The sequence below is a fragment of the Phalacrocorax carbo genome, chromosome 1 (assembly GCF_963921805.1).
Source record: "Phalacrocorax carbo chromosome 1, bPhaCar2.1, whole genome shotgun sequence".
Classification (NCBI taxonomy): domain Eukaryota; kingdom Metazoa; phylum Chordata; class Aves; order Suliformes; family Phalacrocoracidae; genus Phalacrocorax; species Phalacrocorax carbo.
The window spans coordinates 160,823,754-160,849,653 of NC_087513.1; the positions used below are offsets into that span (position 1 = coordinate 160,823,754).

At 36.4% G+C, this 25,900-nt stretch overlaps 1 protein-coding gene across 1 annotated transcript in view; it reads left to right on the forward strand.

The window, feature by feature from the left end:
* UGGT2 (UDP-glucose glycoprotein glucosyltransferase 2) overlaps positions 1 to 25,900 on the forward strand; it is a 94,825-nt gene that overhangs the window by 45,873 nt on the left and 23,052 nt on the right. The window contains exons 17-29 of the mRNA XM_064440676.1: positions 1,344 to 1,508; positions 1,952 to 2,075; positions 2,153 to 2,251; positions 4,113 to 4,207; positions 6,845 to 7,051; positions 8,418 to 8,549; positions 10,530 to 10,657; positions 12,285 to 12,380; positions 14,181 to 14,283; positions 19,411 to 19,490; positions 21,179 to 21,368; positions 22,845 to 23,003; positions 24,772 to 24,857. Of these exons, the coding sequence (XP_064296746.1) occupies positions 1,344 to 1,508; positions 1,952 to 2,075; positions 2,153 to 2,251; positions 4,113 to 4,207; positions 6,845 to 7,051; positions 8,418 to 8,549; positions 10,530 to 10,657; positions 12,285 to 12,380; positions 14,181 to 14,283; positions 19,411 to 19,490; positions 21,179 to 21,368; positions 22,845 to 23,003; positions 24,772 to 24,857 (1,664 nt within the window). The remainder of the gene's footprint in view (positions 1 to 1,343; positions 1,509 to 1,951; positions 2,076 to 2,152; positions 2,252 to 4,112; positions 4,208 to 6,844; positions 7,052 to 8,417; positions 8,550 to 10,529; positions 10,658 to 12,284; positions 12,381 to 14,180; positions 14,284 to 19,410; positions 19,491 to 21,178; positions 21,369 to 22,844; positions 23,004 to 24,771; positions 24,858 to 25,900) is intronic.

The window sequence follows — 25,900 nt, forward strand, 5'->3', positions numbered from 1 at the left end:
ATCTTTGAGTTAAATTTTTTTCAGGCATTATCAGAAATGTTGAAAGGGTGTCTGCATTACTATTCTCTCTATTAAGATTTGCTATTGCCTGCTGCTTTCAGAAGGAGCACTGTTTTTTTTTCTAGTAAGCATGTCAAGGGTTGTCTCTCGCTTTGCAGATATTGTTTACCTGTGTCTTCCTGATGAGAAGCTGAAGCCTGTCTTCTAGGCAAATCATTGTTTCCTTTAACTGTGCTTTTTGGTTATGATTTCCTTTGGGAAAGACAGCTATGGATTTTGATTTAAAGGCTATAGAGAAGACATTTTTATCTATAACTGATTACGTAGACAACTTTCTGCTAAAACATATACAAAAATAATGTTTTCCTTCATGTGTCTTTAGCCATGCCATCTATACAATCTTGTGTTTCTGACACATGCCATCTGTTTTATTTATTTCCTTTTAAAATTCGTTACATAACATATATTATGTTCCTTTAAAAAGAAGCATCTGGGAAACCAGGAAACAAAGGTGCTGTTTGCCTTGTGCCGCTTGTTCCTCGCTGAGTCGCGTGGAGGCTTTGTATAGAAAGGCAGTTTGAATCTGCCCTGGAAACAGCTGGATACGCTTAGGGGAGGAAAGCTTCCCACAGAGAATATTAAGGAAAGAAATACAGATGGAGCCCCTCCAAACCCCCGGTATGAGCAGGGACCGTGAGGCTGCGGTGAAGATCAGGGAGGAGACAGTGGGGTGACAGAAAGATGGGCACATAGATACTGCCATAGAGTTTGTAGCTATCCAGAAAGTGACACACTGAAAGAAAACATGAAAAGATACAGAACAGGAAAGGGGAATTACTTACAGTACATTTTTATTCCTATTTGTCTCACTGAATTTTCTCTGTTTGGGAGAAATTAGCCTGTTCTGCTTTCTTATCAAATAAAGCTTGGCTTCTGAACATAAAAGCCTTCTGAGGGTTTTGGGGGTGCTGTCTTTGGGGAAAGGTCTAGGTCGATCCACCTCAAACTGTGACTGTCTCAATGTTCTCCAATGTTATTTACTTAATATTTTTTGCTAAGAATATTAAGCAAAATAAAATAATATTTCTCAGCAAAACGCTAAAGCAAAAGTTTAAAACCCAATATAGAGATCTATCATGTTTGTTGTCATCCTATTTGAGAAGTGAGTCCCGTGCGTCTTGTTTGGTTTCCAAATATTTCCTGTTTTGTCCCTGCTACTCCAGAAGGTATGACAGTGAATAGTGCTTGGAGACTAGAGTTCACTGTCTCTTGATATTCGTTTCATTTTTTTGCTACAGTCAGCCACAGTCTATTTAATCCTGTGATATTTCTGATATGATCAGGCAGGAGCAACCTTTTATAAAAAGACCGGCCTGGGTCCATTGCCTCAAGCTCTATTTAATGGCGTGCCCTTTAACAGAGAAGAGATGGATGCTGCAGAGTTAGAGACAGTAATTCTTCAGAGGATTATTGATGCCACCGGGTTCTTCCAGAGGGCAGTGTTCATGGTATGTTTAACATTTCTGAATGAACGCAAGATGAAATATTTGGCAGTGGATTGTTTGAGTCATGCTTATATATTAAATTTTTTATAAAGAGATGGCTTGAAATTAATAATATGACAACTTAAATTACATTGTTACGTAAATTTGTGGTCATGGTTTTGAAACAGTATATTTATATTATACAAGATTGAAATATCAGCGAAGCATAGAGTAATCATATGGAATTTTTCAACCAGCAACTGAGAATGTACCGCAGTTTCTCATTGAAAAATGTGTATTTGATATTTTGAAATAAAATCTGTGTGATATTTATATATTTTTGACTTGACATTGTCCATAACTTTGTGTCTGTAGAAGCTTTAAGCTCAGTTTATAGATTGTACAAATACTTGGTCTTTGTTTTGAAACTACAGAAGTACTGATTTCATTTTTTTCTCTTACTAAAGGGTTTGTTAAACGATAATATAAATGCAATGGATTTTCTTATGGATCAGCACAATGTAATTTCCCGTATAAACCCCACTATTCTTGGAGCAGAAAGAAGATACATACATTTCAGATCCACATCTGGTAAATAGTTTTCTTGTATTGGCCATTGTTATGGTTTTCCTTTTTTCAAAATCTAACTTGTATTTTACATTTTGCAGTTCCATTTGATGTGGAAGACTTCTCTACTTTCTCCTTTTTGGACTCGCAAGATAAAAGTGCTGTAATTTCAGACAACATGAAGTATTTAACAAAAAAGGGTATATTAATTTTGTATATGGGTTTTATATATATATATATACACACACACACACATATATATGAGGGTATTACAAATTGCCAGTAAAACATCCCAAGTACATACACCAAGGATCCCATGTAAATAAGTAAATTTCCCACTATCCCAGTATCTTCTTTCAGGAGCCAGATCATATCGTAGTATTATTATTTATAAGTAAGTAAATAAATAAATATAACAACAGGATTTTGTAGTTTTGAAATTGGATGGATGTCATGGCTAGTTGTTTTTTGTTTTACAGACATGAAGTTAAAAAGTTTTGTAAGACTTTTGCAGCTTCGAAAACAGACTCAGTTTTCATACTGACATAGTTTTACTTGAGAATATTAAAAAGAGTGTATTCAGTTATTTGCAGCATTATCAAGTCAAGACTTTGTAGTCTTTTTAATATCTATATCAAAATTAGGCATTTCTGCAGTTAAAGAGGGAATTGATTTTCTTTCTTACTTGTTACCATTCAGTATCTCTTTATTATTTTTCCTCTAGTTGATTATTTAATTTTGGTATCTGAAGCTTTGTCTTTCTATAGAAAAGAAAGAAATACATATATTCTGATGGATTGTCATTCATTTATACATTTTATCTTACTAAAACTCATCCTTTTTTGTAAACTTTTTTTAATGTAAAATATTCTTATTGCATATGCAAGTACTTTCCCTCTGAGTTAGAAGAAATTGTAGTCACAACAGTGGGGTATAACACTGCATTGAATTTTGCATTAGTCTGTACCTTGTTGACATCTAGGAGTACATAGTTAAAATCTGCTCATTTAAATCAGTCCATCAAGGAACAGAACGATCCTGTTAGCAAAGTGAAATTCTTTCAGTAATTATTATGTGGTGTTAACATACTTTTAACTTATTCCATTATGAGGAAGAAATGCTATACACTTATATTTCTTTAGAATAAAATTATTTGACTGTATTTGATTCTCTGTCTACAAACACAGGGACATCCTAGCTAGCTGTCAAATGATGACTGGCTTTCAATCTGTAGGCTCATTTCTAAGATTTGGATCTCCTGTGTAAAACCCATAACCTTTAAGATGGAATCTACATTTCAAATCTATGTCCCCAGTGGGTTTCTCTAGACCCCAACAATGCTTAATAGTAACTTCTTCCTAGAATCTCACCAGAACCTTGTAAAATTTTCATCTAAGTATTACTTTTAGGGGATATATGACAGACCTGAGTAGGCTGATATTCTTCTGCAGATAGTTTTGCAGAATTTTTCATCTACCATTGCTCTCCTATAAAGAATAAAGAACAGAAAGCTATAGACCAGGAAAAAAGGAAATTTTCTGCATATACACCTATACCGTAGCTTACTTTCTTGGGGTTGTGTTTGGTCTATTCCTGTTTGTGTCCAGAAATGGGAAGTTTTGTCCTGCCTTTGGTTGAAGGACTCTCCCTTTGCTGCAAGGGAAAGTGAATGGCCTAACTCAGGCATTCTTGTAACTACTTAATTCTTTTCATTTCTGGCTGTATGACCAGCCTCCATCAAATGGTCACAAGAAACCTCTAATAAAGCAGGTCTTGTTAATTTGAGCTCGCTTATTATTTAGGGCCATCTTGTTTCAGAGGTACAACAATAGATTGGTTATTTTAGTGGCTTTCTCATATTATCATGGTAAAGTACCTCTTAAGAATTTTATTTCAATTCAGAGGGCAAGAGATTCTCATGTAGCAAAGAATAGTCTTACAGTTGAGGTCAACAGTCAAATATACACATAAACTTAAAAATCTCAAACAGAATTAATTCATTATTTGTTACTTGTGAGAAGATTCTTCAGAACGTAAAGCAGGATTATCTTTAATTTTCAGATGAGGATGCATTATATGCTGTTACTATCTGGATTATTGCTGATTTTGATAAGCCTGCTGGGAGACAACTGCTTTCTAATGCTTTGAAACACCTGGTGAGTTTCTAGCAGTTTTTATTAAAATAATTATTATGATTATGTTCTTAACCACACTGTGCACATGCAAAAATTATACTCTTAAATAAAGGTGTAACAATATTTTTTTTGTGGGTAAGGTGCAGACTTATGAGACTGTGCTTTCATTTTGCTCTACTCTCCTGCAGCACTGGCATCTTGCAGGCCTGTAAAGGATCATTTGATTCACAGGCTCCTGATGCAAGAGACAAACTATGACACTGCGCATTAAAAGGGTGAATTTCTTCCCAGTTACAGGCCTTCTCCCATGAGGTAACCTAGCACGTTACCTGCACCAGGGAAGTTAGAGTAATGCCTGTTCATGGGAACCATTGTGCAGTGTTCTCCAGTATCGTATGGCATAACTGTGGCCATAAAGTGACCATTTTTTCATGTACTGTTTGTATGCTTCTGAGGCAGATTACATTTTTTTCTATTATTATTTTAATATGCTAGGAGGATCATCTTATTTTCCAGTTCTTCAGTATTAATAATAGAATTTAACGTATACAAATAAATGTCATGTCAATATAAATGACAAAAAGCTTCAGTTGTGGGGAATTTAGAAGAGTAATTAGGCTGAAATTGGGAGAACATTTAGATGTAATAATCAGGAATTAAATAGGAACCATCCTAAGGGAATTATAAAATCAGTATGTTGCAGAGAGCATGTGGTACCAAATATGTCCTAAAAAGATGCTTAAAAAACTGCAAAAAGGGATATGCAGTACAAGTCCTTGTTAGAGGAAAAATGTTTCATTTATCTGACTGCTAGATCTGTGACCCAAGCTTGACAGATACCACTGTAGTTTCACTGTTTTTCCCCCTTCAGTGAGGAAAATATACCATAGCTCCCAACCCTAGGAAGGGAGAACTGTCTGGGCAAGTCCCTATGTGCTAGTGAGGATAATGTAGGAAAAGCATTAGAAAAAGCTGTTCTGAACAAGGTTTGTTGGACCTTCTATGAAATAGCAGTTTAATTGATTATGTTCGTTCTAATAACAGATTTGACTTAGTTAAACTTCATTTCCAGTTGTTCTGCTTGGTCTAATGATTTCCGAGTTTCATGACAAAAAAAAGCATAGTATTTTTTAAAGGACCATTGACTTCTATAGTGATTCTCCACTCTTTTCTAGTCCCTTTTGTCTGTTGGGTCAGGGTCTAGTAGAATTTCTGACAGTAGAAGCTCTGACAGGTGCAGAGCTGGCACAGACACCTCTTGCACGTGACTTGCCATTGGCCTTTGAAGAAAATTGTGCAAGAATGTGAGAGGGGAATTGGCCAAAGGGAACTCATTTTTAACTATTCCAGCTAATATATAATATATTATTTTGAAAACTGCTATATTATAACGTCATTTGTAAAAAGTAGAGATATCTTGTCTGGACTTCTGATTGTCGTCTAGTTCAGCCTGCCACTCAGAGCAGGACTGTTTCCATCATTAGGTCAGGTCAGCTGTAGCTTTGCCTGGAGGAGTCCTGAAAATTTCCAAGGAGGCGATTCCATCCCCTCCCTTGATAATTTGCTCTGGTGTTGCACTGCCTTCCTAGTATAGTTTTTCCTAATGTCTGCCAAGCCAAAATCTGTGGCCATTACCCCTTGTTATGCTGTTTGCCACTACCAAAAAGAGTTTGGCTCTGTGTTGTTCTTTACTCCCCCTTCAGTAATTGCTGGTTGCTGTTAGGGTTCTCCGTAGCCTCCTCTTTGCCAGACTGAACAGGCCCAGCTGCTTCAGCGCCTCCTCACAGGTCTCTGACCATCTTGGTAGCCCTTTGCTGAAGCCTCTCCAGTATCTCAACATCTTTACTGCACTGGGGTTGCCAAAACCAGGCTCAGTCGTCCAAGTGCAGCATCGCAAGTACTGAGTAGAGGAGAATAAGAACTTCCCTTGATCATCCTGCCATATGTCTCCTAATGTAGCCTAGTATGCCTGTTGTCTTCTTTCCAGTGAGGGAGAACAGTTTAAAGATCACATTTTCAAGATTTTCAAATACGTGTTTTAACAATATTTTCTCAAGCGTGGCAGTTTAAAGTTTACCATTTAAGTACATTGAATACCTCTGACTTTATCCCTTATTTTTGTACTCTTCACTGCAATAGATAACTTACATTTTTTTCAGTCAGTGACACTATTTGATTCTGGCCTCAAATCATCACTCCCCCTAGTAAGATTTAAGTGGCATCACCAATTTTAGCAAGTGAAAGATTTTTCCTGCTGATTAAAGTGGACAAATTTTCTTGTATTTATTTTATGATCAGTTTGATATTTTCTGACAAAAATAAAAAAAATCTACAGAACAGGTTCTGAAGTCTGTAAATGAACACTTGTGTATGTCCTTTGTTAAAAAAATGCTTCTGCAGAATGCTCAAAGGCAGTTGTCCTATCAAAAAAAAAATCTATTTAAAATATGTATTACAAAACAGGTAAATCCTTACTAATAGCATTTTTACTCCTAGTCAAAGTTCTGAATTAAGTGTGGATGTATGTTTTCTAAAGACAAATAGCTGAAAAAAATTAAATACTTAAGGAAATTTACCAGAGTTATAACACATACTAACATGTCGGGTTCAGCAGACGGAACTGTAAAATTGTGTTGTTTTTTTTTCCCCCCCCCCCAGAAAACAAGCAGTCATACCCGAGTTGGAATTTTGAACAATCCTTCATCAAAAATAAAGGAAGATAACACAACCATTGCAAGAGGAATTTTGACCGCGTTTCTAACCCAAAACAACAGCAACTTAAAAAGTTTCTTAAGTAAACTCACTAGGGAAGAGACAGCAAAATCCCTTGCTGCTGGAACTAAAATTACTAAATTCCTCATCCCAGTGAGTGCAAACTCAATTAGACTACTTTCTATTCCATTTTATGTATATTTTATTGTAAGGAGATGTTGTGGAGAGTAACAGTGTTTGGCCAAATGCTGTGAAGTTTATAACCCTTATACGCTTTCTGCTCAAGCAGATTCTGATTTTTGACAGTTTTTATGTGATGAAGAATAGGGAATTTCTCTAATATAAAGGAAGAAGATACGAGAGTACTGAAAAATACAGAGTATGGATACTGGATTATTGAGACCAAAGTAGATTAATATTTATTTGGTTTGTTTGTTGTTTTTTTTAAAGCTACGTCTTAATTAAAATTACAGTATTAATATTTGTCAAGAATTAAGACTTCAGAAGTAACTGTTTTACCTTGCTGATGTGGTTGTGAGCGGTAATTGGCACAGACTGAAGCGGTTGAGGTTACGAGCATTGTATAAATCTAGCCATCATTTTTCTGGTGTGTTTCTATGAAAACGCATTGGTTTAAAATACAAATGTTGCTGACTTCGAAGTTCACACATGGAGTAGAGCTGAGTTACCAATAACAGGTGCAAACTGTGGTGTTTCTTTCAGAAAGAGCTGTAAACTTCAGTATTTTTAAATGGGAAGATTTGGAAGACTAAGAGAAGTCTCTGGCACAATACTGAAAAATTAATTAGCGGGTTCGGGTCATGCTCTTATTTCATTGTCTAATAAATTATGAAAGACGTAGAGGTAGCTAATTAAGCGGTGTATGCACGTTACTGATTTATTTTGTTATATTAATTGTATCTGAATTAATCTGTTTGATTGGTCTGTATATTTCTAATGAAGAAATACATATCAGTAGAGTTTAATATAGCAGGATAGTTTTGACAGGTGAGGCACAGTGCCGTTGTGTGCATGGCGAAGTTCCAGCATTACTTCCCCACTTTGAACATTGATTTGTTGTGTGTCTTACTGGATGATGTTGCCTTCTCCAAAACAGGTTTAAGCCGTATCCAATGTCCACATTAAAGTGACTGTTAGGTTTTTAGAGTAGTATGGGGTTTTTTATACCTTTCTCCTAAAGGTGAGAACACAGTTCAGTCATTAACAGAGTGTGTTATTTTTCATGCAGCTGTGCACTGGATCTTAGAAAAAGTGTTTAACTTCAGGCTCAGCTTTCCTCTCATGATTATTCACAGTTGCCCAAGGGTAAAAACTGTACACTAGCTAGTCGGGAGACCGTGGCTCCACACCGATAGTCACGTACTTACACTGAAGCTAAGGTGGTTGCTGTGTTCTGATTTCTGGTGACAATGTAACTTGAAGATAATCTTTGCTTACTTCAGCTGTTATACGATTTTGCTGAATCATTCCGTCATCTCATACTTTACCTTTGCTTTAGGGAATGGATGACAATACTTTTGAGAAGAAGTACAACACTTTAGGACTGGATATAATTAAAACCCACCAGATGTTCTGCCAGGAGGTTCTTAAGCTGCTTCCTGGGCAAATGGCCGTTATGAGCAATGGCAGGGTAAGAGAGAAATTAATTCATCTCTCAGTCTCTTTGTAGGTACTTTTTATTTCCTGGAACTTCAGTTTCAAGCTAAAAAAATGCATTATATTGATTTTCCACTTTTTCATTCTGTTGGTAGAGAGTGGTATGAATGTTTACCTTGGTTTTTGTATCCTACTAATTTTTTTATTAGCTCCATTGCATTGAAGTTAATATGTACCTATTTCATTCTGTCAGCTATTTAAGACATAATCTGATTAAATGTTAGACAAAATTCTCTAAACAGGATCATATTTGCTGTATTATTAATGATATTTAAGAGTAAATACTTATCCTGCAATTACCTATATTGTACACATTTGCTATAGGATGAACTACTGCATATATAATAAAAAATAAGTTATATCAAACAGGGAAGTATTTCAAGCTTTCCCATTTTTGGAAGAAACCCACGTTGTTCATAAATATTGCATTGTTCTATAGTCCTAGCTCTTTTTATTCACATAAAAGTATAGTAGTTTTGCTGTTTCAATTTCTTGTATGTATATTCTGAAACCAATAGCCTTTATTACAGTGTGGCTATAGATGAACTGTGATTAAAAATACAGAGTTGGGTTCAATATTTAGTACTTGTTAATGACAGTCAATACCTTACATTACAAATACAATTTATACAAACTAATTTCTAAGTTTTTTCTATTTATTGCGCTACTGTTAGAAAGATACACAGATACTATGTTGGCATCTAATTACTGGAAACTCTCTTTAAATTGTGTTCTTAGTTACTCCTGTGCAGCCTAAATGGCTTCTGAGATATAACTGAAATACCACTAACAAACACACAGAAAACATTTTTGTTGATGACGCACAAAAAAATTGTCTTGGCTTTTTTGTGTTAATGAAAAACCCCATACCTAAATATGCAATTCTATTTTATAAATGGTTATTTCCATCTTCCATGCCTAAAAAAACTCAAATAATGTCATATATTAAGTTTTGAGGAAATACTTTTCTTATAAATACTCAGATAAATTTGATAATATTTATCTATCTGAAAGTGTGTTTCCACTTTAAGAGATTACTTTAAAAAGACCTGAGATGTCTGTTATTTCTATCCTTGCTATTTCAGCACTGAAGTTTGTTTTTTATGAGCAAATAATTTTTTCTAATTATGAATTCTATTGGTATTTCATAACCATACTGTAATTTTCTTTTTCTCATACATCATTAATACTAATAAAAAATTCAGAAGTGGAAATTTAGTTAGATGACGTCTCATTTCTAGGAAGCAGTTGAATTTCGAGAGAGAGGCATTCAGCACCAAACTTACATCATTGACATTCTACATCCTGGGGGCACTGTAGGTTCTTGAAGCTGACTTAGGTCAGTTTAGCCTGGTAGAAAATCCAAACCACATCCTCTAAGCTACTTTCTGGGACTTTAAGGCACCTACTTTTCCTTCAGGCAGCCAAAAAAAGTAGTAGTTCTGTTTCTTGTCTCTGGACATCCTGCATTTCTTATCCTTTGCTCTTGCCTTCCTTTCTATCCATTTTGCTTCATCTGAAGAGCCTTGAGAAGTTAAAATTGTGTTCACAGAATTAAAGAACTAAAGACAGTGGTAGGCAGACAGTAATTTCAGTTTCAGTTTAAAATAATGTACCTAACAGGGCTTTTTCTTAAACACAGACTTGTATTTGTTTCTAAATAGTGTACTCCTTTATGTAGGTAGGTATAATGAAAAATATTGTGGATGTTTCCATTGCAACTGTTCTTTGTGACTGGTAACTAACTGTAATTGCATAACTGTAAAAACCTAATCCTGTATAGTTACTATACAGTTTAGTACTACATAGTTAATAATATTGATAGATATAGGGCTAGGGGTTCCATATTGAATATTGTGCATTCATGTAAAATATTAGTAAATTTTTGCTTACAGAAGAAACATATTTGGGATATTCTACACTTAGTAACATTTTTTTTTCTTCTCTATCCAAGGTACTGGGTCCTTTAGATGAAAATGAATTCTATGCAGAAGACTTCAATTTGTTGGAAAAAATAACATACAGTACCTCAGCAGAGAAGATTAAAGCTATTGTCAAAGAGATGGGAAACAGTAGTAAAATGTAAAATTATTTTACATTTTGAGGCTTGGAGATGTACTGCCTTCTTTATTGCCTGTGACTAATAATCCTTTTGCACGGGAAATATGAGAAAACGTTCATATATATAGTCCTAGTACTCTTCATACTATATACTTGTATGTACACTCTGCATGCACTTAGTCAAAGTGTTCGTTGTTTGCATGCTATATATTTGCTATCCTCTTACTTAGCATCTGAGTACTTTTACATAGACAGGTTTAACTGTCCCTCATTTCCTTTTTAGCATTTCCCTGACAGACTTAGTATACTTACCTACTCTTACCCTATTTCTAGAAGAAATGGCACATGTGCTAAATTTTGTATCACCTTTATGCCTGGCTAATTTTGGTATGTAACATAGTTTTCCACTATGTGTATAAACTATATATGTTGGTTTTCAACTGCACGTGTCATTTACCCTGCTATGACAGCCTCTTTGGTACCTCGTTGCTGCGGCACAGAGCAGAAAAAAGGCACCCTGTGTTATTCAAGAGACATGCACCCTTTTATCATTGGTCATATGTGTGATGAGGCTAAGTCACAAGAGATTACTGCTTAACCAAAGAACCATATCCTCTCCAACTTGCCTCATAACATGTATGCAGCTCTGCTAAGTTACTCCAAATATTTTATCTACTTCCACCGTACTTATAATCAAGAGACAAGTACAGCTAACTAAACAAATTCTACTAGCTTCTGTTTACCTGAGAGTAATTATAAAGAATAATAATAAGCGTGATAAGTGCATCCTAAAACCACAGTAATATCTGAGTATTGATATCTGAAGTAAGGAAGTTTATTGTCTTTGGGAATCATTATAAAAGGAGCCTGTAGAGGCATGGACAGATGTGGTGCTTGGACACCCTGCTAGACAACATTCACACATCTGTTAATTGAAGAAGCATCAAGATGAGTTCTAGCCAGCTTTTAATCTAAGGATCCAGTTTGTGTACAAAGAAGAGAGCGAAATTATATTATTTTTACAATATCTATTAACTTTCTGTGTCCAAGTGTCATTGCTGTTACGTGGAAGGACTGGCGCAGCTGAGAGAATAACTACCAGAAAAACAAAATCAAGAAGAGGTAGAACTATCAAGGAGATAAGTAGAGAGAGACAAAACATATTTAATCAAATATCAAGACTTGGTGATTTTGAAAGAGAACTACTAAGGTTTCTAAGGAACTTGTAGTGGGAAATACAAAAAAGTGAAAAGACGTGGCCAAGTAAACTTGAAACTTTGTTCATTTATGTCTGTCCTTAGATGTTGTTAGAGAGGAAAAAAATTGGAAAAAAAAGAGTAATATAGAGCTATAAATATCAGCCGATTGTACCACCCAAACTGTGGGGCTGAATGGTAATTCTGCTAATTCTGCATTGCTTAATTTTAAGAAGTGTACAATTCACAAGCTCTAAGGCGGTAGTGGTTCTCAGGCATTGTCATGCTAAATGTTTTATTCGAAGCTACAAATCTCAAGTTGATAATCTTTTTAAAGAGTTCAGGATGTGGGCTTTGAAATACCCCTTAGGTAGACTGACATACATAAAAACGTGAATGTTTTACTCCTTTTTCTAATGAAATACAAATTTTATGTGCCTTATTTAATATAGTGGCAGTGATTTGATTATGAAAATAGATGCCCTTCTGTCATCTTTGCCTAAAACAGAGATGAGACAAGATGCCAAATTACTCAAAGAACAGCACAGGTAAGTTCTCTCTGCCATGATAATGCACTTTTAGTACTTTCATATTAAAATTAGAATGTACTTATTACTGCATAAGGTCTTTGAAAACTTGAGTAAGCATTCCAGTTTTAAAAGAAGTTGATTGTATGGTTGCATGAGCAACCTGTTCATCTGCCCTAGCATTATGCATCTTCACCTCTCTTTTAATAAATTAATCTGGAAAATCATTAGATATTACTGCCTTATCTATCATTGAAAAAAGAGTGATTACAATTGCTGTGAATAGAAGTGGTGTTCTGGAGTTAGAAAACTTGGAGTGAATATATTTATTAAAATGTAAGAAGTAATTTAACAGATTATAGCTAAAGGAAGCCCCTGCTAATTTTCGTTAACATGGAAAGCTCTAGCACTGCTTTTTCTGTTTGTGGATCCTGAGAACTGCTGTCAAGGCTAATATACATACGTTTATACTGTTTAACAGTTTATGGCTTAGCAGTCTCATTCTTGACCATAGCTCCTGTGCTCAGCTTGACCCCAAAATACAATTAGATTAGACTGTAAAATACAGCTAGATTACATTCAAATGCAAGCTGATGGAGCTCATTGGCAATTAATTCCTTAAGAGAAACTGAGCAGACTGTTCTCAGGTAACAGATTTACGCTTGGCGAGGTCATATTAGTGTCATTAGTGTATTTACTTGTATGGTGGCTCCTTGTGCTTCTGATCCTAGATTTAGAAAGTGAATATGCCACGTGTTGTCTTTTTTTTGTCACTGTTAATGAATGAGACCTAAAATACCAAGACGTGCATCCTGTCTTCTTTGTAATGGGATACTAACAGTAGCCATTTTTAATGTAAACTTAGCTGGGGCAAACTTTCTGGAGCAAAGAGACAGGTACATTTTTTTAAAAGGACATATGATAGCACAAGAGACATGATCAAAATAAAAAAATTTTTTAATGCAGTCTTCAAATCCTTACTTGATTTTATTGGTAAGCTGCTCTAGTGTGCTGTGCTGATGTGCTGGCCCTGTATTTGCTGAAAAGACAAGGAGTGAAATCAGTAGCCTGTTTTAAATGGCTAGTACCTTTTCCAAAGTTACACTAATAACAGGGAGTGCTATGCTACTACCATATTGGAGGGAGTTTGACTCACTAACAGTACTCACATTTCTAGGTATGGTGTTTTGTGGAAAACAAATTCAGATAGGCCCTTTTGTGTATTTACAGCACGTTTGTTTTGTTTTTGTTTTTTTGGTTAAGTTTTAAGGTTTACTAACTTTTCTTTCCTGTAGATGCAGAGTACTTTAACTAGGGTCTCCTTGACTTAGTCTAATCAAGTTTATCCAACTAAATTATTTTCTGGAATGCATAAAGCTTATCCATCCTACCAAGTTTCACACTTCTCAGTTGCCATTTTTCCCACTGTTGTTTTAAATTGTGTTACTGCCAGCACTTGTCAAATCTGATTATTCTAGATATCAGTAAACTGTAGGCCTGTGACAAGAAGGCCATTCTTAAAATTTTGCTGTGTGTTTTCCTTTTATTTTATTGATTTTGTAATGGGGCATGTATTTAATCAATAACCAGTATGGAACTGTGTAGATTAATGCAAAATTTTAATTACCGTTCATGTTTAGCTTTTCTAGTGATATCATAGGAAGCAATAATGATTACTGCTTGAAATGAGGGAAACGTCTTCAGGAGCAGTAAAATCTAAGGTGGCTCTGATATTACAAATTCGTGCCTAAAAATATTCGTTATTTTCACAGATACAGTTTGGAGTTTTCATGTCGCTTATTTATTAATCTTTTTTAACAGTGTAGTAAAAGTCGATCCACAACAGAATGAACCATTCTATGATGTTATTGCTATTGTGGATCCATTGACAAGAGAAGCACAGAAGATGGCTCACTTATTGATTGTAAGATGGTGGTCATTTCTATTAATTTGCATATTCGTAGTTTAATATTTACTAAACTTTTTCTTATTTCCATGTACAGTGTAGTGAAGGGGTAAACAAAATTTAGGTATTTTTTAAAATACATATTTGGTTATTTAAATGCATATTTAAAAGTTGGGGGTGATCTAATTCATCATTGTAAGTACCTTATTTGCAATTAAAATTCAGATGCCTCATGAACCATTCCTCTTAAAAGTGAGTCCATAAATGCTCTTTATAGTCAGTTGAAGGGAAGAAGGAGATTGTCTGCGTAATATCGAGGGAAAGTATCTCCCATCTCAAAATCTTAAGAGGCATATGCTTCTTTCCATTAAACCAAATCACCTTGGTTTTCCATGGTACCTAAACGAGGTGGCCTAACTCTGACCCATAATATGATCGTAAGAAGATTGGACTATAAACCTTTCAGTTCTTGGAAAGGTATGTCTCAGCTGATTAATGCTACCAAGTATATCTAGAAGTCTTCTGTTGTGTGTAGCTATTGATCATCTAAAGAGACACTGTCCTAAAAATATAGCTTCTAAAATTATTTTCCTTTTTTCAGTAGCTGCAGAATATTACTATACCTCAGGTTCCTTTATAGTTTCCCATGAAAATGTAAATTTTGTCTTCTCTTTATGGTGTGTTACGGTTCTGAAGTTTCGAAATTGATTTTTGCTGCCTCCTGGTTTATCTTCTTCTCTGCAGTAATTATGAAAGTTCCTTAAGTTTTTACATTGCTTTTTCCCCTCCCATTTTCATACCTTTATGCCTTTTGTATTAAATGTTGAGGCAAAGCTCACTCTTCATACATAATAGTGAAGCAAATTAAAACTTTTAAAAATTTCATTAAAATTCTGTTATTTCAAGACTCTTGAAGTACTAGCCTTTCTCTAGAACCAGATCTTTCATTTCACCATTCTCAGTTAAAATGAAAGCTTGAAATTTCCAAATGAAAATATGTTCATTTTGGAATTGTCTGGAAACTCTCTCCATTCAGCCAGAAGTTCATATTATGGTAAGTTGTGTGAAGGACCTTGAAGCTCAGATCAGAAGCCTCCATTCCCCCTAGAGCAACAGGCTCCCTAATGAGCAGTATCTTCCCTAATGCATGCTGAGGCAGATGACTCCCATGGTGTACCAAGCTGTTCAGCCATCGCAGCTCCCACTTGATTCATAGGAGCTATAGCCTTATTCAGGAAGCCAACCCTTAGCAGGGAATAATGAAATGCTGATGAAATCAAACAAATCAGAAATATTTTAATGTAGATGAAACATAGTGTTAAAAATTTTTATTATTTCTTTAAATGAAAAATAAAATAATCTGAAAAATTAAAATTATATATATCTAATTATATTGAAAGCTACCTCCTCCTGGTGTAGAGACAAAACACGCATACATATGCAGCAAGCCCCAAACTCAGAAGTTCCTACATGGATGCTTTTCTGATTATTTTGCTATATATATATGACTTAAAGACTGTAAACTTTCAGCACTGGGATATTTTTGTATTTAAAGGATCTTTTTTTGAGTAACACAACTGGATTAGTGTCCAGTATATTGGGATGGTAGCTATTCATGGTGCAGAATTTGTGTAGTAACTACCACAGCAAAGCACCTGATTCTTGCCAGTCTGTGTTGAACATGTCCACATTATGATTTTATGTTACCCTAGCGAAAGCATGCTATTATATTACTTTGTGTCACTTAATAGTCCCTTCAAAGATATTTTTGGTAATTTTTTCTTAAATGTAAGCAAAAAGTTAGTCATATTAAATTGAATCAAAATTGAGAAGGTGTAAAGAAGTAGAAATCATTCTTTCTAATATAATCCTACTTTAAATATTATCAAGCGGTTGAGTAAGATCACAGCTCCTTGTGAGCTTTTCCAGTGGCTCGTTAACCTGACTGCTAAAATCAGACTTGGAATTGCAGAATTTTATTTACCTCCATGCTGTAAGCATTCATCTTCTCATCATTTCGCTAGTTCTATTGAATATTCTATTATAAGAGCTTGTTTTCAGTGTAGATGCTTCATATTATGGTGTTGTTTACTCACAAATTCCAAGTGATTGGTTGAATAATCGTGGTTTAGTGAGCTAATGCTTTTCAGATGAGTTGCAGTAACTTAAAGTAAGCGTTTTGCCAATTGACTGCACATGTAAAATAAAACTTGGGCTTAAATATTTTTTCAAGTCATGTAAACGGAAATAATTCAGCCCTTTCTTACAGTTTGAAATACTCTCTGAAGAAAATTTCCATGCTCTTCTTTGCATTTCCTTAATTAAAGTAAACAGACTGAACTCTTCAAATACCCTGCTATATAAAAAAGGCTTTCCAGTCTTGCAACCATTTTCATGTGTTGACTTGAATGCCCTGGCTTTTGGTGTCCTCATAAGCCCTAAATAACAGAACCAAATTCAGTATTCCAGAAGTTGCTTTGCTGGAAAACACAGAGATAATGCATTCTTGCCTTATTTGTCATTTCCTGTTTAAATTCCTTTGAAATGTTAATTAAGAATGACATTATTCTTTTGGCTACAATACTGTATTAAATTTCACAGTCAGCTGATGAATTGGGATGATACCTCAGTCTTTTTCAAGGTCATTTCATTCTGCACACAACCACTTATCAATGCAGATTGCTGAAGTATCATTCTTACTGATGGGATGAGTTTTTTGGTTTTTTGTCTTGTTTGAAGATAAAGTACAATACAGGTTTACAAAGTTTTGGATGCAACATCTTTATTTGAGAAATTGTTTTCTTTATTTTTGAAAATTCTGGTATGTTTTAGTAGATGATACCAGCTAGCACTGGTTACAAATACTTTTTATTCTGAATGATGGGTAGATACTTTGACCTCTGTTTTGATTTTGGTGGTCTTTAACCCACATGATGTAATACATTCCCTTCTTACTCTTTCAGTGCTGTTTAGGTTCTCATTTCCTGCTTCTTCACTTGCTTCCACCCTTATGCCAGTCCCTAGTCTTTATTTTTTGCTCAGTAGTTTTTCAATGATGGTATTCAGGTGACACAAAGGATGAGAATGAGAAACTAGGAGCGGAACAGGTCTCTAGGACTATGTAAAGTTGTGGCACTATAGTAAAAAGTATCTGTAGACAGTGTGGGTTGAACTGAGGAAACTAAAAAACGGTTATAATAAAAGAGAGATTTAATGATGACTATTGTCTTGCTTTGTTCCCAGTTTATTTGCCATTATAGTAATTTTATATTTTAGCCTTAGTGGTATCAGTATTTTAACTTAGTTTTAATATCTTATTTGCTTTTCTAATAGTATCCATAAAGGTAGACATATCTGCTTTATGCTTTCAAATAAGCACTTTGGATCAGAAACTACAGAAATGAAGATAACTTGGTAAAGGTTTTTAAGAGTTCTTTAAAGAAATTAATGACTTCGTTAACATTAAACAAAATAAATTGCTCAAAAAAAAAGAAAAAATACTGTCCTAATATTATAGTTCCTATATAACAGCATCCAGAAAAATCACATTTTAGAAATGAATAGATGAAGAAACTGAGAAGGAACTAGAATATTTTAACTTACTGGAATGTTTTGAAGTTGATTGAATAGTTTAACACATCATTAATCTATTGTTGACATTTAAAATTATTAAATCATAGAATCCAAATAGTTTGGGTTGGAAGAGACCTTTAAAGGTCATCTAGTCCAAACCCCCCATGATGAGTAGGGACATCTTCAACTAGATCAGTTTGCTCAGAGCCCCATCCAGGCTGACCTTGAATGTTTCCAGCGATGGGGCATCCACAACTCCTCTGGGAGACCTGTTCCAGTGTTTCACCACCCTCATTGTAAAATATTTCTTCCTTATATCTAGTCTAAATCTACCCTCTTTTAGTTTAAATCCATTACCCACTGTCCTGTCACAACACGCCCTTCTAAAAAGTTTGTCCTCCTCTTTCTTATAAGCTGCCTCTTAAGTACTGAAAAGCTGCAATAAGGTCTCCCCACAGCCTTCTCTTCTCCAGGCTGAAAAACCCTAAGTCTCTCAGCCTGTCCTCACAGGAGAGGTGCTCCAGCCCTCTGACCATTTTTGTGGCCTCCTCTGGACCCGCTCCAACAGGTCCATGTCTTACCTCTGCTGAGGACCCCAGAGCTGGATGCAGGACTCCAGGTGGGGTCTCACCAGAGCAGAGCAGAGGGTCAGAATCACCTCCCTTGACCTGCTGGCCGTGCTTCTTTTGATGCAGCCCAGGATACGGTTGGCTTTCTGGGCTTCAAGCACACATTGCCGCCTGATGTCCAGCTTTTCATCCACCAGTACCCCCAAATTCTTCTCTGCAGGGCTGCTCTCAATCCCTTCATCCCCCAGCCTGTATTGATATAGGGGGTTGCCATGACCCAGGTGCAGGACCTTGCACTCGGCCTTGTTGAACCTCATGAGATTCACATGGGCCCACTTCTCAAGCTTGTCCAGGTGCCTCTGGATGGCATCCTGTCCCTCAGGCGTGTCAGCTGCTCTGCTCAGCTTGATGTCATCGGCAAACTTGCTGAGGGTGTATTTGATCTCACTGTCTCTGTCACTGATGAAGACATTAAACGGTACTTGTCCTGGTACGGACTTTTGAGGGACACCACTCATTCCCAATCTCCAATTAGACATTTTCTATATTGAACAGTTTACTGTATCCAACAATTCTAATGGGAAGGAAAGTCATTGTTTTAAGATGGGTTATTGAATAAAAGGCATATGTTGTACTTACGAAGTTTCAAGTGCTTTAAAATCTTCTAGAAAAAAATATAATAAAGGTGATAATATAATTTACTCAAGTATTGCAAAGTGGGGATTGCTGCTCTTCCAAAAACTGCACGACTAGGAGGAAACATGAAGATTTTGACTATCAAAAATACCATGTGCTAAATCATGCAGTTTTAGAAAAGGTCAAATCTTTATTTGGAATATCTGACAACAGCCCTTAATATACAGATATATTTAGAACTTTAAAATGTTTGTGATTTCTACAGAAGCTTGAGAAATGACAGGATGTTGCAAGGATAACTTTGGCTTATTTTCAAAATTTGATGATTACCAAATACCATCTCTTACAGATTCTTTTTTTTCTGTAGGTACTCAAAGACATTATCAATGTGAAGCTCAGGTTGTTTATGAACTGCAGATCTAAGCTGTCAGAAGTGCCACTGAAGAGGTAAGTAGTTTACAGCTTTTCTTAGAAGTATATGATCTCGCTAGGTTTGGAAAAACAGCCTGAATAGTATATATTCCCTTAAAAAATAAACAGTGGATTGTGTTTCTGGATTCTTTTGTTGCCTTAGTTATTTTCTTTGAATGTAAGTTAAATGTTACCTAAGCAGTTTGCAATTGTCTAGAGAAAAATTCTAATACTAAGGTGACAAGCATAGGATCACAGGGAAGTGATCTCGTCCATCAAATGCACTCGCATAAATAATCTTTAGAGAAATCAGTGGGAAGTCTTTCATGCCTGTGAAAACTGGCAGAGGGAGATTGTGTGTCTAACTTGGTCGCTTCTTACAGTCCACTTATTGTGTAATGAATTTTACAGATTAAGTACACTTAAAGATGAAATTCATCTGAGTAAATGTACAGTCTGCATTTGAGATCTCATTATAAATTGTTAAGGATATTATACCCTGAAAGTAACTGCCTTGAAGTTTAACTATCTATAAAGGCCAGGGTTCACTAATTCAGTTATAGACATTTACACTGAAGTGAATTCCCCAGAGACAATTCCTTTCCTGCTAAGAGAAGGGTTTAAGCACTGCCATCGCTTTGGCAGATATTTTACCTATAGTCTTATTATGGGAGAGAGCTGGTGATAGTGCCTTCCCTTTAGCCAGGAGATTAGAGATCAGATCACTTGCCCTCAAAACAGAAGTCCTTAGTTTCTATTCGTTTTGAGAGGATTTGAACTCACACCTCTTATACTGCAAGTGAGTGTCTTAATCATCAGTCTTCTGAGTATCTTCTGTGAACCTTCAGATTGTTGTCATGATCACTTCTAAAGCTAGCCACTGTGTAGGTGTTAGTGCCTTGTTCTTTCCTTGTGCCTGGGAGAGGTGAGAGGAAGAAGTGTTCTGGCATCTACTCTGTGGTCAGGTTGTACTTTTCTTGCAGCAATGGTTTCATATGAACTGTATCTTTATACTAGCCCACATACTTTGTGGGAAAATTATATTCCTCCTGATGGGTACAGACTTTTCTTACTTTTTTACTTTTGATAGTAATTAAATATCCTTCCCGCCCCCTCCATGTGAAGCACTCATTGCTTGCTGCTTTCACTCCCCATCTTCAGCCCTCTTCTATCTCTGTTCTGTTCTCATTTATTGAATATCCGTAGAAGGAGGAAGAAAATCATGATTTTGTTGTTTCAGGGATCTTTTACCTGTGGAATAAATAAAGTGTAGAGGAATAGACACACCTCTCCTTTTTTGTGCTGTCTGTCTTTGTTGCTGCTAGTGTCAAGGACTGTTCCCAAAGAACTCTCCTCTTCTAGCGGATTAGTCCTTCTGCTTAGTTCAGTGATACAAATTCTGAGAATCCAAGGCAGTTCACGGTCAAGATGTTTAGATGCACCTCTTGGATATTTACCTTCCCAGACATTTAGAATATTAATAGGAGCTGTGTACTTTTCCCAGCAAAAATTATCAAAAGACAATAGTTCATCTACCAGCCCATTTAAGATGCTGTAAATATTGTCTGACAGTACTCCAAAAGAACAGGGAGCTACCATGCCTCCAAACATCAGTAATTTGGTAAACATTCACTATATTTTAAAGCATTTTAGAAGAACTCCATGTTTGGAGCTTTATGCTTCACTAAGTATATATTTTTTTAAAAAAACTTCTTTTTCAACAGCTTCTATCGTTTTGTTCTGGAACCAGAATTAACTTACGAGATCAACAAGCACCTTCCGTCTGAACCTATGGCAAAATTCCTAGAATTGCCAGAATCACCCCTTTTGACTCTAAACATGATCACTCCTGAAAGCTGGTTGGTAGAAGCAGTAAACAGTTCCTGTGATCTCGATAATATTCATTTACAGGATGTAAGTAATAGTTTGTAAATATTTTAATACTTGTGTTGGACTTTCTATGTCAAGAGGGAAATGGAAATCTTGTGGGATTTTTGTCTCTTTTTTTCCAGAAATGCTTTCTGTCGTACTTGATTAATTGGTCAGTATTTTACCATTTTTATTTTCATCATGTTTTTTCACATCCTCTCTTACATTAAAAAAACCCAAGTCTTAAAGCAATGAAACAGAAAAAAATTAGAATGCAGAATACAAGTAAAAGTAATTTATCTGCTGTGTTGAGCTTTATAATATTTATGGAAATATTCTCTTTTTATAGCTAAAATTGAAGCAATTAAGGGATTCTAGCTTTCTATTTCTCTTTTTTTAAAAATATATTTTTTGTAATAATAGGTTCAACCTAGGTAAATCTTCAAATAAACCTGAATATATTACTGTTTATTAATATAGATTAAAATATATTTGACCCTTTAGTTCACAGTTTTTTTAATTATGTTTTTAATCCCTCAGCTCCAAAATCACTAGATTTGTTTCAGTCCCTAAACCTATGCAAAATATTGAGGGTGTTTGATCCACCAAAGCTGTGCGTTTGAAAGGTGTATTGTGAAAATAAAGGTTGGGATTTACCTTAGAATCATTAAGGTTGGAAAAGACCTCTAAGATCATCAAGTCCAACTGTCAACCCAACACCACCATGCTTCTAAACCATACCCTGAAGTGCCACGTCTACATGTCTTTTAAATACCTCCAGGGATGGTGACTCCACCACCTCTCTGGGCAGCCTGTTCCAATGACTGACCACTCTTTCAGTAAAGAAATTTTTCCTAATATCCAATCTAAACCTCCCCTGACACAGCTTGAAGCCATTTCCTTTCATCCTATCGCTAGTAACTAGGGAGAAGAGACCAACACCCACCTCACTACAACCTCCTTTCAGGTAGTTGCAGAGAGCAATAAGGTCTCCCCTCAGCCCCCTCTTCTCCAGGCTAAACAACCCCAGTTCCCTCAACCTCTCCTCATAAGACGTGCTCTCCAGACCCTTCACCAGCTTTGTTGCCCTTCTCTGGACACACTCCAGCACCTCACTGTCCTTCTTGTACTGAGGGCCCCAAAACTGAACACAGGATTCCAGGTGTGGCCTCACCAGTGCCGAGTACAGGGGCACCATCACTGCCCTGCTCCTGCTGGCCACACTGTTCCTGATACAATCCAGGATGCTGTTGGCCTTCTTGGCCACTTGAGATGCCTTAGCTTCCTCAGCAGGCAATGGAGAGAGAGTCCCTCCAGACAGTGATTCATCCTCTTTACCCTTGGATACCTATTTTAAAATCAAGTGAAGTTCCTTCTGGAAGGACCTTTCTTTTTTTGTTTTTTTTTGATTTTGACAGTTGAATTTAGGTGAGGTAAATCCCACATGTTTGTCATTGTAATATGTTGCTTTTCCCACATAGTTAAATGACATAATCTATTGTTGAAATGTTCCTTCCCCAGATAAAAGGGACGGTTATAGCAGAATATGAACTAGAATATATATTGCTTGAAGGACATTGCTTTGATGTGACAACTGGACAACCTCCTCGAGGGTTACAGTTCACTCTGGGCACAAAGACTAATCCTGTCATGGTTGATACTATTGTGATGGCCAACCTGGTAAGTATTAAGTACAAAAATAGTCACTAAAATTGCACACTCTTCATGAGAATTCTTTGAGTTTCTTGTTCTTTGAATCCTCTTCTCTGTGTTGCAAGCATAGTAATTGTAGTGATTTACCCCCAGTCAGCAACTAAGCCCCATGCAGCTGCTCACTCACCCCGCCCCGGTGGGATGGGAGAGAGAACCAGAAGAGTAAAAGTGGGGAAACTTGCGGGTTGAGATAAAGACAGTTTAATAGGTAAGGCAAAAGCCGCATGTCCAAGCAAAGCAAAACAAGGAATTCATTCACTCCTTCCCATGGGCAGGCAGGTGCTCAGCCATCTCCAGGAAAGCAGGGCTCCATCATGTGTAAAGGTCACTTGGGAAGACAAACGCCATCACTCCGAATGTGTGCCCCCCTCCCTCCTTCTTCCCCCAGCTTTATATACTGAGCATGACGTCATACAGTATGGAATATCCCTTTGGTCAGCTGGGGTCAGCTGTCCCAGCTGTGCCCCCTCCCAGCTTCTTGTGCCCCTGGCAGAGCACGGGGAGCTGAAAAAGTCCTTGACTAGTGTAAGCACCGCTTAGCAACAAGTAAAAGATCCGCATTATCACCAGTTTCCAGCACGAATCCAAAACAGCCCCATACTAGCTACTGTGAAGAAAATTAAGTCTGTCCCAGCTGAAACCAGGACAGTAATGCTAAAAGTAAAAGGAGTATCCTGAGTTGAGACCATCTACAAAAGAGGATACGCATCTCCAGTTTGCTGAGCTTTTCCCCCCTCCTCTCCTGATCCAGTGTAGGTTTGGATGTAGCCTAATTTTAGATGCTTATCTGAAGTGCCTAAACTGGGAGTCTAATTGCCTTAAGTAGATGTGAGGAGGTGTATATATTCAGATGGAGATTCCACCAACAAATGTAAGGTGTTAATCACATTCTGATTAAAACAACCATTTTTGTTGCACAATGATCCAGGCAAAAGAAGGTTCCCATTTTAGATGCCTCAGTTAAGTGCTTAAAGCCTCTGTGGGACAAATCCACACCTGAGAATTTCTCTAGTAATCCAAAGTAAATTTTTTTTTGTTTTAGCAGGCTGTAGTTTAGATGATCTTGTGATTTCTGAAGAAAAAGACTTATTTTCTGTTGGCTAAGGTAATTCCATAGAGAAGGATTAATTTTGATTAATAAGATCCGTTACCTGTTTTCTGTAAATATTGTATCACAGGAATAAAATGCTTAATGAACTGTGAATCTTTGATTATTTTTTTTTACACAAGTACTGATACTGTCTCAATAGTAGAGGATGTTCAACACAATTAAAATTTTAATGTTTCTTCATGTTCCAAAGCTTGCTTTGTCTGGCTTTCACATAGGGAGAGCTGTATGCAGTGTTTCTAAATTGGAAAGGAGCTATGCTGACTTGGAAAGTTGTTCCAGACAAAAATTTTAAGTTCTAAAGAAACGGAACTGACTTTAAACTGAAAAGTAATTTATTTCTTTACTGCTCGCTTACTTACTGTTCTAGGTGGAGATTTTGTATGCAACTCAAATTCAGCTAGAAACAAATGGAGCACTGAAAGGCATTAAAATGGACATATAGGAAAGGTGATACTTGGTTGCACTGCTCCCATATTACTTTCAGGGCTAGTATAACAGTAGGTCATGGTCACTAACCTTGGCTGCAGTACCCAAGTGTGGGATAATTGATGTTTGTATGCGTACATCGTTGATTCTGAAATGCTGACAGAACAAATGATTGTCTTTCCTTTTTTTTTTTCATAGGGGTATTTTCAGCTGAAAGCAAATCCAGGTGCTTGGACACTGCGATTACGTAAAGGAAGATCTGAAGAGATTTATCAGGTTTTTTCGTATGTACTTAATTTATTTTTTGGAAACATAAATGAATCTGAAAGTGCAACATATTTTGAAAAGATCTGACAATACTGAAGGAAAATGATCAAAAGTAACATGAAAGAAAGAGCAGGAAGCAAATGATGATTCTACGTTTATAAGAGATACCTTATTTTCTGATAGTGTAAGTTGTTGCTTGATTGTTCCATGTGTTCTTGAAGGCTTTTGGATATGTTAATGCATAATAAGCCTAAGCTGGTCAGCTAGACTGGCTAGACAGCAACGTCTCTTACTGTACAGCTACACAGCTACCAGACACTTGTCCTGTCAGTTCCAAGCATGGTTAGCATTATCATGCAACTGCCGGCACCAAATTCTATAGGAATATCACTCATGGTTTTGTTGATTAATATTTTGGCATTACCAACATACTTAATGTGTAATTCCAAGCATATGTCTGCTGCAGCACTGCTACGTCTCCAGCAGTGTCTTGATCAGCCAGACCAAGTGCCATCAGTTTACTGCTCATAATTTTTTTTTTTAGCCCTGAGGGTGCCTCTGAATGCAGTATTATTGATGAGTGGCACCTTTTTTTAACAGGAGGGTTATATTCATTTCAGCTCTAGGCTTTCTTCAATTAATTTTTAATGTTTCTTACTCACCTAAGTCATCCAAGAATCCCTGGGGTTACACCTTCACCATAGGATTTAGAAGCACCCTTCAGTTCTGTACCCTGGATGCGTGTGCGCCGCGCCGCACTTCCATCTCTTGGAAGAAGTCCCAGTACGTGGAAGGAAATCATGTTGTACTCCAGTACCTGGCATTTAGTTGCCACCTATATGACTTATACGTCTGTAATTTTCATGGGCATTTTTCTTATAAGGAACATGTGCTAGCCATCATTCCAAATATTCCTTAGAAATAACATCTTTTTCTCATGTTTTATGTAACAGCATAGATCTGTAGCATATGAGGGCTTCCTCTTGAAGCTTTGGATCTGATCCCTTCTAGAGGAACAGTACTGTTTTATTTGTTTCAGCTTTGGTTCTTAACTACCCCT